General features: G+C 58.2%; 1 protein-coding gene across 1 annotated transcript in view; it reads right to left on the bottom strand.

Moving 5' to 3' along the window:
• The window catches only part of MEA1 (male-enhanced antigen 1), a 103,973-nt gene that overhangs the window by 87,532 nt on the left and 4,143 nt on the right, over positions 1 to 12,298 (bottom strand). The window contains exon 2 of the mRNA XM_075338930.1: positions 4,391 to 4,582. Coding sequence (XP_075195045.1) covers positions 4,391 to 4,579 — 189 coding nt within the window. The 5' untranslated portion in view covers positions 4,580 to 4,582. The remainder of the gene's footprint in view (positions 1 to 4,390; positions 4,583 to 12,298) is intronic.

The raw sequence follows: 12,298 nt of genomic DNA, 5'->3' as shown, positions 1-12,298 counted from the left end.
GACAATGCACAGAGAATGCACAGGATGCACAGAGAATGCACAGACTGCACAGGATGCACAGATAATGCACAGGATGCACAGGAGGCACAGAGAATGCACAGGACGCACAGAGAATGCACAGGATGCACAGAGAATGCACAGAGAATGCACAGGACGCACAGGATGCACAGAGAATGCACAGGATGCACAGAGAATGCACAGGATGTACAGAATGCACAGGATGCACAGAGAATACACAAAGAATACACAAAGAATGCACAGAGAATGCACAGGAGGCACAGACTGCACAGGATGCACAGAATACACAGGATGCACAGTATGCACAGTATGCACAGGATGCACAGTATGCACAGGATGCACAGGATGCACAGTATGCACAGGACGCACAGGATGCACAGACAATGCACAGACAATGCACAGACAATGCACAGAGAATGCACAGAGAATGCACAGAGAATGCACAGAGAATGCACAGAGAATGCACAGGATGCACAGAGAATGCACAGGAGGCACAGAGAATGCACAGAGAATGCACAGGATGCACAGAGAATGCACAGGAGGCACAGAGAATACACAGAGAATGCACAGGATGCACAGAGAATGCACAGGATGCACAGAGAATGCACAGAGAATGCACAGGAGGCACAGAGAATGCACAGGATGCACAGGACGCACAGAGAATGCACAGAGAATGCAAAGGATGCACAGAGAATGCAGAGGATGCACATAATGCACAGAGAATGCACAGGATGCACAGAGAATGCACAGACTGCACAGAGAATGCACAGGATGCACATAATGCACAGACAATGCACAGAGAATGCACAGGATGCACAGAGAATGCACAGACTGCACAGGATGCACAGATAATGCACAGGATGCACAGGAGGCACAGAGAATGCACAGGACGCACAGAGAATGCACAGGATGCACAGAGAATGCACAGAGAATGCACAGGACGCACAGGATGCACAGAGAATGCACAGGATGCACAGAGAATGCACAGGATGCACAGAGAATGCACAGGATGCACAGAGAATGCACAGGATGCACATAATGCACAGACAATGCACAGAGAATGCACAGGATGCACAGAGAATGCACAGACTGCACAGGATGCACAGATAATGCACAGGATGCACAGGAGGCACAGAGAATGCACAGGACGCACAGAGAATGCACAGGATGCACAGAGAATGCACAGAGAATGCACAGGACGCACAGGATGCACAGAGAATGCACAGGATGCACAGAGAATGCACAGGATGCACAGAGAATGCACAGGATGCACAGAGAATGCACAGGATGCACAGAGAATGCACAGAGAATGCACAGGATGCACAGAGAATGCACAGGATGCACAGTATGCACAGGATGCACAGAATACACAGGATGCACAGAGAATGCACAGGATGCACAGAGAATGCACAGAATGCACAGACTGCACAGGATGCACAGAGAATGCAGAGAATGCACAGGATGCACAGAGAATGCACAGGATGCACAGAGAATGCACAGGATGCACAGAGAATGCACAGGATGCACAGACTGCCCAGGATGCACAGAGAATGCACAGGATGCACAGGATGCACAGAGAATGCACAGGACGCACAGAGAATGCACAGGACGCACAGAGAATGCACAGGATGCACAGAGAATGCACAGGATGCACAGAGAATGCACAGGATGCACAGAGAATGCACAGACTGCACAGAATGCACAGGATGCACAGAGAATGCACAGAGAATGCACAGGATGCACAGAGAATGCACAGGATGTACAGAATGCACAGACTGCACAGAGAATGCACAGACTGCACAGAGAATGCACAGGATGCACAGAGAATGCACAGGACGCACAGGATGCACAGAGAATGCACAGGATGCACAGAGAATGCACAGAGAATGCACAGGATGCACAGACTGCACAGGATGCACAGAGAATGCACAGAGAATGCACAGGATGCACAGGATGCACAGAGAATGCACAGAGAATGCACAGAGAATGCACAGGATGCACAGACTGCACAGAGAATGCACAGACTGCACAGAGAATGCACAGAGAATGCACAGGATGCACAGAGAATGCACAGGATGCACAGAGAATGCACAGGATGCACAAACAATGCACAGGATGCACAGACTGCACAGACTGCACAGGACGCACAGAGAATACACAGAGAATGCACAGAGAATGCACAGAGAATGCACAGAGAATGCACAGACAATGCACAGGACGCACAGAGAATACACAGAGAATGCACAGAGAATGCACAGACTGCACAGAGAATGCACAGGATGCACAGAAAATGCACAGAGAATGCACAGGATGCACAGAGAATGCACAGGATGCACAGGATGCACAGAAAATGCACAGAGAATGCACAGGATGCACAGAGAATGCACAGGATGCACAGAGAATGCACAGGATGCACAGAGAATGCACAGGATGCACAGAGAATGCACAGGATGCACAGAGAATGCACAGGATGCACAGACTGCACAGAGAATGCACAGACTGCACAGAGAATGCACAGGATGCACAGAGAATGCACAGGATGCACAGAATACACAGAATGCACAGACTGCAGGATGCACAGACTGCAGGATGCACAGAGTGCACAGGCTGCACAGACTGCAGGATGCACAGAGTGCACAGGATGCACAGACTGCAGGATGCACAGACTGCAGAGGATGCACAGGATGCACAGGCTGCACAGAATGCACAGACTGCAGGATGCACAGGCTGCACAGACTGCAGGATGCACAGAGTGCACAGGATGCACAGACTGCACAGGATGCACAGACTGCACAGGATGCACAGACTGCAGGATGCACAGACTGCAGGATGCACAGACTGCAGGATGCACAGACTGCAGAGGATGCACAGACTGCAGGATGCACAGACTGCAGGATGCACAGACTGCAGGATGCACAGGATGCACAGGATGCACAGAATGCACAGGATGCAGGATGCACAGAGAATGCACAGCGCTTTCATCACCTCAAATAATGCAAGAATGTAATCAGTTCTTCCTTGTTTGATGGCTTGTGACTATCCATTTTCCTCTTTAAACTTTGTGAAGCACGCATGAATCGAGCCACATACAAGGTTATCCTGGCAGAACAGTTGCCTCCTTCTGCTCAGGCAATGTTCCCCAACTCTGAGGACTGGTTTTTCCAGCAGGACAATGCTACATGCCACACAGCTAGGTCATCAATGTGTGGATGAAGGACCACCACATCAACACCCTGTCATGTCCAGACAAATCTCCAGACCTGAACCCCATTGAAAACCTCTGGAATGTAATCAAGAGGAAGATGGATAATCACAAGCCATCAAACACAGAAGAACTGCTTACATTTCTGCACCAGGAGTGGCATAAGGTCACCCAAAAGCCGTGTGAAGACTGGAGGAAAGCGGCCAAGACGCAGGAAAGCTGGGATTAATAATGGTTATTCCACAAAATACTGATTTCTGAATCTTCCTGAGGTAAAACATTATTATATTGTTGTGTGTAAATGATGATGGACTTGTTTTCTTTGCATTATTTGAGGTGAAAGCGCTGTGCAGTCTGTGCACCCTCTGCAGTCTGTGCACCCTCTGCAGTCTGTGCACCCTCTGCAGTCTGTGCACCCTCTGCAGTCTGTGCACCCTCTGCAGTCTGTGCACCCTCTGCAGTCTGTGCACCCTCTGCAGTCTGTGCACCCTCTGCAGTCTGTGCACCCTCTGCAGTCTGTGCACCCTCTGCAGTCTGTGCACCCTCTGCAGTCTGTGCACCCTCTGCAGTCTGTGCACCCTCTGCAGTCTGTGCACCCTCTGCAGTCTGTGCACCCTCTGCAGTCTGTGCATTCTCTGCAGTCTGTGCATTCTCTGCAGTCTGTGCATTGTTCTGTTATTTTCACAATTGTGCAGAGGACTCAGAATTATTCCCAGAGCTGTATATGTGTATATATATATATATATATATATATATATATATATATATATATATATATATACACACTGTATATGGACGACCCACAGGGGGTCCTGTGGAGGGTTTTTACATGGCAGGATTCACGTCAGCTGGGAGTAGGCTAGTGGCCGGGTCCACGTCAGCTGGGAGTAAGCTAGTGGCCGGGTCCACGTCAGCTGGGAGGAGGCTAGTGGCCGGGTCCACGTCAGCTGGGAGGAGGCTAGTGGCCGGGTCCACGTCAGCTGGGAGGAGGCTAGTGGCCGGGTCCACGTCAGCTGGGAGGAGGCTAGTGGCCGGGTCCACGTCAGCTGGGAGGAGGCTAGTGGCCGAGTCCACGTCAGCTGGGAGGAGGCTAGTGGCCGGGTCCACGTCAGCTGGGAGGAGGCTAGTGGCCGGTCACCCGCCTGGCAGCATGTAGGAGCTCAGAATCACCTGTAATCTCTCCTGCAAGTCACTCTCAGTCTGCGCTCCATCTTCTGGGTCTTGGTTCAGTGGTTGGTACTGGTATCCACTTTGCACCTCTTCATCTTCCTCTTCCTCCCCACCACTCCACTCTATTGGGGGATCCTGTGGTTCCCCGAGATCTTCACTCTGGTTTGGTAAGATTCTCTCTGGACCCATTCTCTGTAAACACACAACGTATGTCAGCAAAAAGAAAGCACAAAGTGGAGAAGTAACGGCCCCAGAGAGAGGAGACGCAGCCAGAGAGAGGAGACGCAGCCAGAGAGAGGAGACGCAGCCAGAGACAGAGGAGAGAGAGGAGACGCAGCCAGAGAGAGGAGACGCAGCCAGAGAGAGGAGACGCAGCCAGAGAGAGGAGACGCAGCCAGAGAGAGGAGACGCAGCCAGAGAGAGGAGACACAGCCAGAGAGAGGAGACGCAGCCAGAGAGAGGAGACGCAGCCAGAGACAGAGGAGAGAGAGGAGACACAGCCAGAGACGGGGGAGAGAGGAGACGCAGCCAGAGAGAGGAGACGCAGCCAGAGAGAGGAGACGCAGCCAGAGAGAGGAGACACAGCCAGAGAGAGGAGACACAGCCAGAGAGAGGAGACGCAGCCAGAGACAGAGGAGAGAGAGGAGACACAGCCAGAGACGGGGGAGAGAGGAGACGCAGCCAGAGAGAGGAGACGCAGCCAGAGAGAGGAGACGCAGCCAGAGAGAGGAGACGCAGCCAGAGACAGAGGAGAGAGAGGAGACACAGCCAGAGACGGGGGAGAGAGGAGACGCAGCCAGAGAGAGGAGACGCAGCCAGAGAGAGGAGACGCAGCCAGAGAGAGGAGACACAGCCAGAGAGAGGAGACACAGCCAGAGAGAGGAGACGCAGCCAGAGACAGAGGAGAGAGAGGAGACACAGCCAGAGACGGGGGAGAGAGGAGACGCAGCCAGAGAGAGGAGACGCAGCCAGAGAGAGGAGACGCAGCCAGAGAGAGGAGACACAGCCAGAGAGAGGAGACGCAGCCAGAGACGGGGGAGAGAGAGGAGACGCAGCCAGAGAGAGGAGACGCAGCCAGAGACGAGGGAGAGAGAGAGGAGACGCAGCCAGAGACGGGGGAGAGAGAGGAGACGCAGCCAGAGAGAGGAGACATAGCCAGAGAGAGGAGACGCACCCAGAGAGAGGAGACGCAGCCAGAGACGGGGGAGAGAGAGGAGACGCACCCAGAGAGAGGAGACGCAGCCAGAGACGGGGGAGAGAGAGGAGACGCACCCAGAGAGAGGAGACGCAGCCAGAGACGAGGGAGAGAGAGAGGAGACGCAGCCAGAGACGGGGGAGAGAGAGGAGACGCAGCCAGAGACGGGGGAGAGAGAGGAGATGCACCCAGAGAGAGGAGACGCAGCCAGAAACGGGGGAGAGAGAGGAGACGCACCCAGAGAGAGGAGACACAGCCAGAGACAGAGGAGAGAGAGGAGACGCAGCCAGAGAGAGGAGACGCAGCCAGAGACGGGGAAAGAGAGGAGACGCACCCAGAGAGAGGAGACGCAGCCAGAGACGGGGGAGAGACAGGAGACGCAGCCAGAGAGAGGAGGCGCAGCCAGAGAGAGGAGGCGCAGCCAGAGAGAGGAGGCGCAGCCAGAGAGAGGAGGCGCAGCCAGAGAGAGGAGACGCAGCCAGAGAGAGGAGACGCACCCAGAGAGAGGAGACGCACCCAGAGAGAGGAGACGCACCCAGAGAGAGGAGACGCACCCAGAGAGAGGAGACGCACCCAGAGAGAGGAGACGCACCCAGAGAGAGGAGACGCACCCAGAGAGAGGAGACGCAGCCAGAGAGAGGAGACGCAGCCAGAGAGAGGAGACACAGCCAGAGAGAGGAGACACAGCCAGAGAGAGGAGACGCAGCCAGAGACGGGGGAAAGAGAGGAGACGCACCCAGAGAGAGGAGACGCAGCCAGAGACGGGGGAGAGACAGGAGGCGCAGCCAGAGAGAGGAGGCGCAGCCAGAGAGAGGAGGCGCAGCCAGAGAGAGGAGACGCACCCAGAGAGAGGAGACGCACCCAGAGAGAGGAGACGCACCCAGAGACAGAGGAGAAAGAGGAGACGCAGCCAGAGACGGGGGAGAGAGAGGAGACGCACCCAGAGAGAGGAGACGCAGCCAGAGACAGAGGAGAGAGAGGAGACGCAGCCAGAGACGGGGGAGAGAGAGGAGACGCACCCAGAGAGAGGAGACGCAGCCAGAGAGAGGAGACGCAGCCAGAGACGGGGGAGAGAGAGGAGACACAGCCAGAGAGAGGAGACGCAGCCAGAGACAGAGGAGAGAGAGGAGACGCAGCCAGAGAGAGGAGACACAGCCAGAGAGAGGAGACGCAGCCAGAGACAGAGGAGAGAGAGGAGACGCAGCCAGAGAGAGGAGACGCAGCCAGAGAGAGGAGACGCAGCCAGAGAGAGGAGACGCAGCCAGAGAGAGGAGACGCAGCCAGAGACGGGGGAGAGAGAGGAGACGCAGCCAGAGACGGGGGAGAGAGAGGAGACACAGCCAGAGAGAGGAGACACAGCCAGAGAGAGGAGACGCAGCCAGAGAGAGGAGACGCAGCCAGAGAGAGGAGACGCAGCCAGAGAGAGGAGACGCAGCCAGAGAGAGGAGACGCAGCCAGAGAGAGGAGACGCAGCCAGAGAGAGGAGACGCAGCCAGAGAGAGGAGACGCAGCCAGAGACGGGGGAGAGAGAGGAGACGCAGCCAGAGACGGGGGAGAGAGAGGAGACACAGCCAGAGAGAGGAGACACAGCCAGAGAGAGGAGACGCAGCCAGAGAGAGGAGACGCAGCCAGAGAGAGGAGACGCAGCCAGAGAGAGGAGACGCAGCCAGAGAGAGGAGACGCAGCCAGAGAGAGGAGACGCAGCCAGAGAGAGGAGACGCAGCCAGAGAGAGGAGACGCAGCCAGAGAGAGGAGACGCAGCCAGAGAGAGGAGACGCAGCCAGAGAGAGGAGACGCAGCCAGAGAGAGGAGACGCAGCCAGAGAGAGGAGACGCAGCCAGAGAGAGCAGACACAGCCAGAGACGGGGGAGAGAGAGGAGACGCAGCCAGAGAGAGGAGACACAGCCAGAGAGAGGAGACGCAGCCAGAGAGAGGAGACACAGCCAGAGAGAGGAGACGCAGCCAGAGAGAGGAGACACAGCCAGAGAGAGGAGACACAGCCAGAGACGGGGGAGAGAGAGGAGACATAGCCAGAGAGAGGAGACGCAGCCAGAGAGAGGAGACACAGCCAGAGAGAGGAGACGCAGCCAGAGAGAGGAGACACAGCCAGAGACAGGAGACGCAGCCAGAGAGAGGAGACACAGCCAGAGACGGGGGGGAGAGAGGAGACACAGCCAGAGAGAGGAGACACAGCCAGAGACGGGGGGGAGAGAGGAGACGCAGCCAGAGAGAGGAGACACAGCCAGAGACGGGGGGGAGAGAGGAGACGCAGCCAGAGAGAGGAGACACAGCCAGAGACGGGGGAGAGAGAGGAGACATAGCCAGAGAGAGGAGACACAGCCAGAGACGGGGGAGAGAGAGGAGACGCAGCCAGAGAGAGGAGACGCAGCCAGAGAGAGGAGACGCAGCCAGAGAGAGGAGACGCAGCCAGAGAGAGGAGACACAGCCAGAGAGAGGAGACGCAGCCAGAGAGAGGAGACACAGCCAGAGAGAGGAGACGCAGCCAGAGAGAGGAGACACAGCCAGAGAGAGGAGACACAGCCAGAGAGAGGAGACGCAGCCAGAGAGAGGAGACACAGCCAGAGAGAGGAGACACAGCCAGAGACGGGGGAGAGAGAGGAGACATAGCCAGAGAGAGGAGACGCAGCCAGAGAGAGGAGACACAGCCAGAGAGAGGGGGGAGAGAGAGGAGACGCAGCCAGAGAGAGGAGACACAGCCAGAGAGAGGAGACGCAGCCAGAGAGAGGAGACGCAGCCAGAGAGAGGAGACACAGCCAGAGACAGGAGACGCAGCCAGAGAGAGGAGACGCAGCCAGAGAGAGGAGACGCAGCCAGAGAGAGGAGACACAGCCAGAGACAGGAGACGCAGCCAGAGAGAGGAGACGCACCCAGAGAGAGGAGACGCACCCAGAGAGAGGAGACGCACCCAGAGAGAGGAGACGCACCCAGAGAGAGGAGACACAGCCAGAGAGAGGAGACACAGCCAGAGAGAGGAGACACAGCCAGAGAGAGGAGACGCAGCCAGAGACGGGGGAAAGAGAGGAGACGCACCCAGAGAGAGGAGACGCAGCCAGAGACGGGGGAGAGACAGGAGGCGCAGCCAGAGAGAGGAGGCGCAGCCAGAGAGAGGAGGCGCACCCAGAGAGAGGAGGCGCACCCAGAGAGAGGAGACGCACCCAGAGAGAGGAGACGCACCCAGAGACAGAGGAGAAAGAGGAGACGCAGCCAGAGACGGGGGAGAGAGAGGAGACGCACCCAGAGAGAGGAGACGCAGCCAGAGACAGAGGAGAGAGAGGAGACGCAGCCAGAGACGGGGGAGAGAGAGGAGACGCAGCCAGAGAGAGGAGACGCAGCCAGAGAGAGGAGACGCAGCCAGAGACGGGGGAGAGAGAGGAGACACAGCCAGAGAGAGGAGACGCAGCCAGAGACAGAGGAGAGAGAGGAGACGCAGCCAGAGAGAGGAGACACAGCCAGAGAGAGGAGACGCAGCCAGAGACAGAGGAGAGAGAGGAGACGCAGCCAGAGAGAGGAGACGCAGCCAGAGAGAGGAGACGCAGCCAGAGAGAGGAGACGCAGCCAGAGAGAGGAGACGCAGCCAGAGACGGGGGAGAGAGAGGAGACGCAGCCAGAGACGGGGGAGAGAGAGGAGACACAGCCAGAGAGAGGAGACGCAGCCAGAGAGAGGAGACGCAGCCAGAGAGAGGAGACGCAGCCAGAGAGAGGAGACGCAGCCAGAGAGAGGAGACGCAGCCAGAGAGAGGAGACGCAGCCAGAGAGAGGAGACGCAGCCAGAGACGGGGGAGAGAGAGGAGACGCAGCCAGAGAGAGGAGACGCAGCCAGAGAGAGGAGACGCAGCCAGAGAGAGGAGACGCAGCCAGAGAGAGGAGACGCAGCCAGAGAGAGGAGACGCAGCCAGAGAGAGGAGACGCAGCCAGAGAGAGGAGACGCAGCCAGAGAGAGGAGACGCAGCCAGAGAGAGGAGACGCAGCCAGAGAGAGGAGACGCAGCCAGAGAGAGCAGACACAGCCAGAGACGGGGGAGAGAGAGGAGACGCAGCCAGAGAGAGGAGACACAGCCAGAGAGAGGAGACGCAGCCAGAGAGAGGAGACACAGCCAGAGAGAGGAGACGCAGCCAGAGAGAGGAGACACAGCCAGAGAGAGGAGACACAGCCAGAGACGGGGGAGAGAGAGGAGACATAGCCAGAGAGAGGAGACGCAGCCAGAGAGAGGAGACACAGCCAGAGAGAGGAGACGCAGCCAGAGAGAGGAGACGCAGCCAGAGAGAGGAGACGCAGCCAGAGAGAGGAGACACAGCCAGAGACGGGGGGGAGAGAGGAGACACAGCCAGAGAGAGGAGACACAGCCAGAGACGGGGGGGAGAGAGGAGACGCAGCCAGAGAGAGGAGACACAGCCAGAGACGGGGGAGAGAGAGGAGACATAGCCAGATAGAGGAGACGCAGCCAGAGACGGGGGAGAGAGGAGACGCAGCCAGAGAGAGGAGACATAGCCAGAGAGAGGAGACATAGCCAGAGAGAGGAGACATAGCCAGAGAGAGGAGACGCAGCCAGAGAGAGGAGACGCAGCCAGAGAGAGGAGACGCAGCCAGAGAGAGGAGACACAGCCAGAGAGAGGAGACGCAGCCAGAGAGAGGAGACGCAGCCAGAGAGAGGAGACGCAGCCAGAGAGAGGAGACGCAGCCAGAGAGAGGAGACGCAGCCAGAGAGAGGAGACGCAGCCAGAGAGAGGAGACGCAGCCAGAGAGAGGAGACGCAGCCAGAGAGAGGAGACGCAGCCAGAGAGAGGAGACGCAGCCAGAGAGAGGAGACGCAGCCAGAGAGAGGAGACATAGCCAGAGAGAGGAGACACAGCCAGAGAGAGGAGACACAGCCAGAGAGAGGAGACACAGCCAGAGAGAGGAGACACAGCCAGAGAGAGGAGACACAGCCAGAGAGAGGAGACATAGCCAGAGAGAGGAGACACAGCCAGAGAGAGGAGACACAGCCAGAGACGGGGGAGAGAGAAGAGACGCAGCCAGAGAGAGGAGACGCAGCCAGAGACGGGGGAGAGAGAGAGGAGACGCAGCCAGAGACGGGGGAGAGAGAGAGGAGACGCAGCCAGAGACGGGGGAGAGAGAGAGGAGACGCAGCCAGAGACGGGGGAGAGAGAGAGGAGACGCAGCCAGAGACGGGGGAGAGAGAGAGGAGACGCAGCCAGAGACGGGGGAGAGAGAGAGGAGACGCAGCCAGAGACGGGGGAGAGAGAGAGGAGACGCAGCCAGAGACGGGGGAGAGAGAGAAGAGACGCAGCCAGAGACGGGGGAGAGAGAGAGGAGACGCAGCAAGAGACGGGGGAGAGAGAGAGAGGAGACGCAGCCAGAGACGGTGGAGAGAGAGAGGAGACGCAGCCAGAGACGGAGGAGAGAGAAGAGACGCAGCCAGAGACGGGGGAGAGAGAAGAGACGCAGCCAGAGACGGGGGAGAGAGAGGAGACGCAGCCAGAGACGGGGGAGAGAGAGAGGAGACGCAGCCAGAGACGGGGGAGAGAGAAGAGACGCAGCCAGAGACGGGGGAGAGAGAGAGGAGACGCAGCCAGAGACGGGGGAGAGAGAGAGGAGACGCAGCCAGAGACGGGGGAGAGAGAGAGGAGACGCAGCCAGAGACGGGGGAGAGAGAGGAGACGCAGCCAGAGACGGGGGAGAGAGAGGAGACGCAGCCAGAGAGAGGAGACGCAGCCAGAGACGGGGGAGAGAGAGGAGACGCAGCCAGAGACGGGGGAGAGAGAGGAGACGCACCCAGAGAGAGGAGACACAGCCAGAGAGAGGAGACGCAGCCAGAGACGGGGGAGAGAGAAGAGACGCAGCCAGAGACGGGGGAGAGAGAGAGGAGACGCAGCCAGAGACGGGGGAGAGAGAGAGGAGACGCAGCCAGAGACGGGGGAGAGAGAGAGGAGACGCAGCCAGAGACAGAGGAGACGCAGCCAGAGACGGTGGAGAGAGAAGAGACGCAGCCAGAGACGGGGGAGAGAGAAGAGACGCAGCCAGAGACGGGGGAGAGAGAGGAGACGCAGCCAGAGACGGGGGAGAGAGAGGAGACGCAGCCAGAGACGGAGGAGAGAGAAGAGACGCAGCCAGAGACAGAGGAGACGCAGCCAGAGACGGTGGAGAGAGAAGAGACGCAGCCAGAGACGGGGGAGAGAGAAGAGACGCAGCCAGAGACAGAGGAGACGCAGCCAGAGACGGTGGAGAGAGAAGAGACGCAGCCAGAGACGGGGGAGAGAGAGGAGACGCAGCCAGAGACGGGGGAGAGAGAGGAGACGCAGCCAGAGACAGAGGAGACGCAGCCAGAGACGGGGGAGAGAGAGGAGACGCAGCCAGAGACGGGGGAGAGAGAGGAGACGCAGCCAGAGACGGGGGAGAGAGAGGAGACGCAGCCAGAGACAGAGGAGACGCAGCCAGAGACGGGGGAGAGAGAAGAGACGCAGCCAGAGACGGGGGAGAGAGAGGAGACACAGCCAGAGAGAGGAGACACAGCCAGAGACGGGGGGGAGAGAGGAGACGCAGCCAGAGAGAGGAGACACAGCCAGAGACGGGGGAGAGAGAGGAGACATAGCCAGATAGAGGAGACGCAGCCAGAGACGGGGGAGAGAGGAGACGCAGCCAGAGAGAGGAGACATAGCCAGAGAGAGGAGACATAGCCAGAGAGAGGAGACGCA

The sequence above is a fragment of the Anomaloglossus baeobatrachus genome, chromosome 3 (assembly GCF_048569485.1).
Source record: "Anomaloglossus baeobatrachus isolate aAnoBae1 chromosome 3, aAnoBae1.hap1, whole genome shotgun sequence".
Classification (NCBI taxonomy): domain Eukaryota; kingdom Metazoa; phylum Chordata; class Amphibia; order Anura; family Aromobatidae; genus Anomaloglossus; species Anomaloglossus baeobatrachus.
The sequence above is the reverse complement of the archived record's forward strand: the minus strand, read 5'-3'. Positions and strand labels throughout refer to the sequence as shown.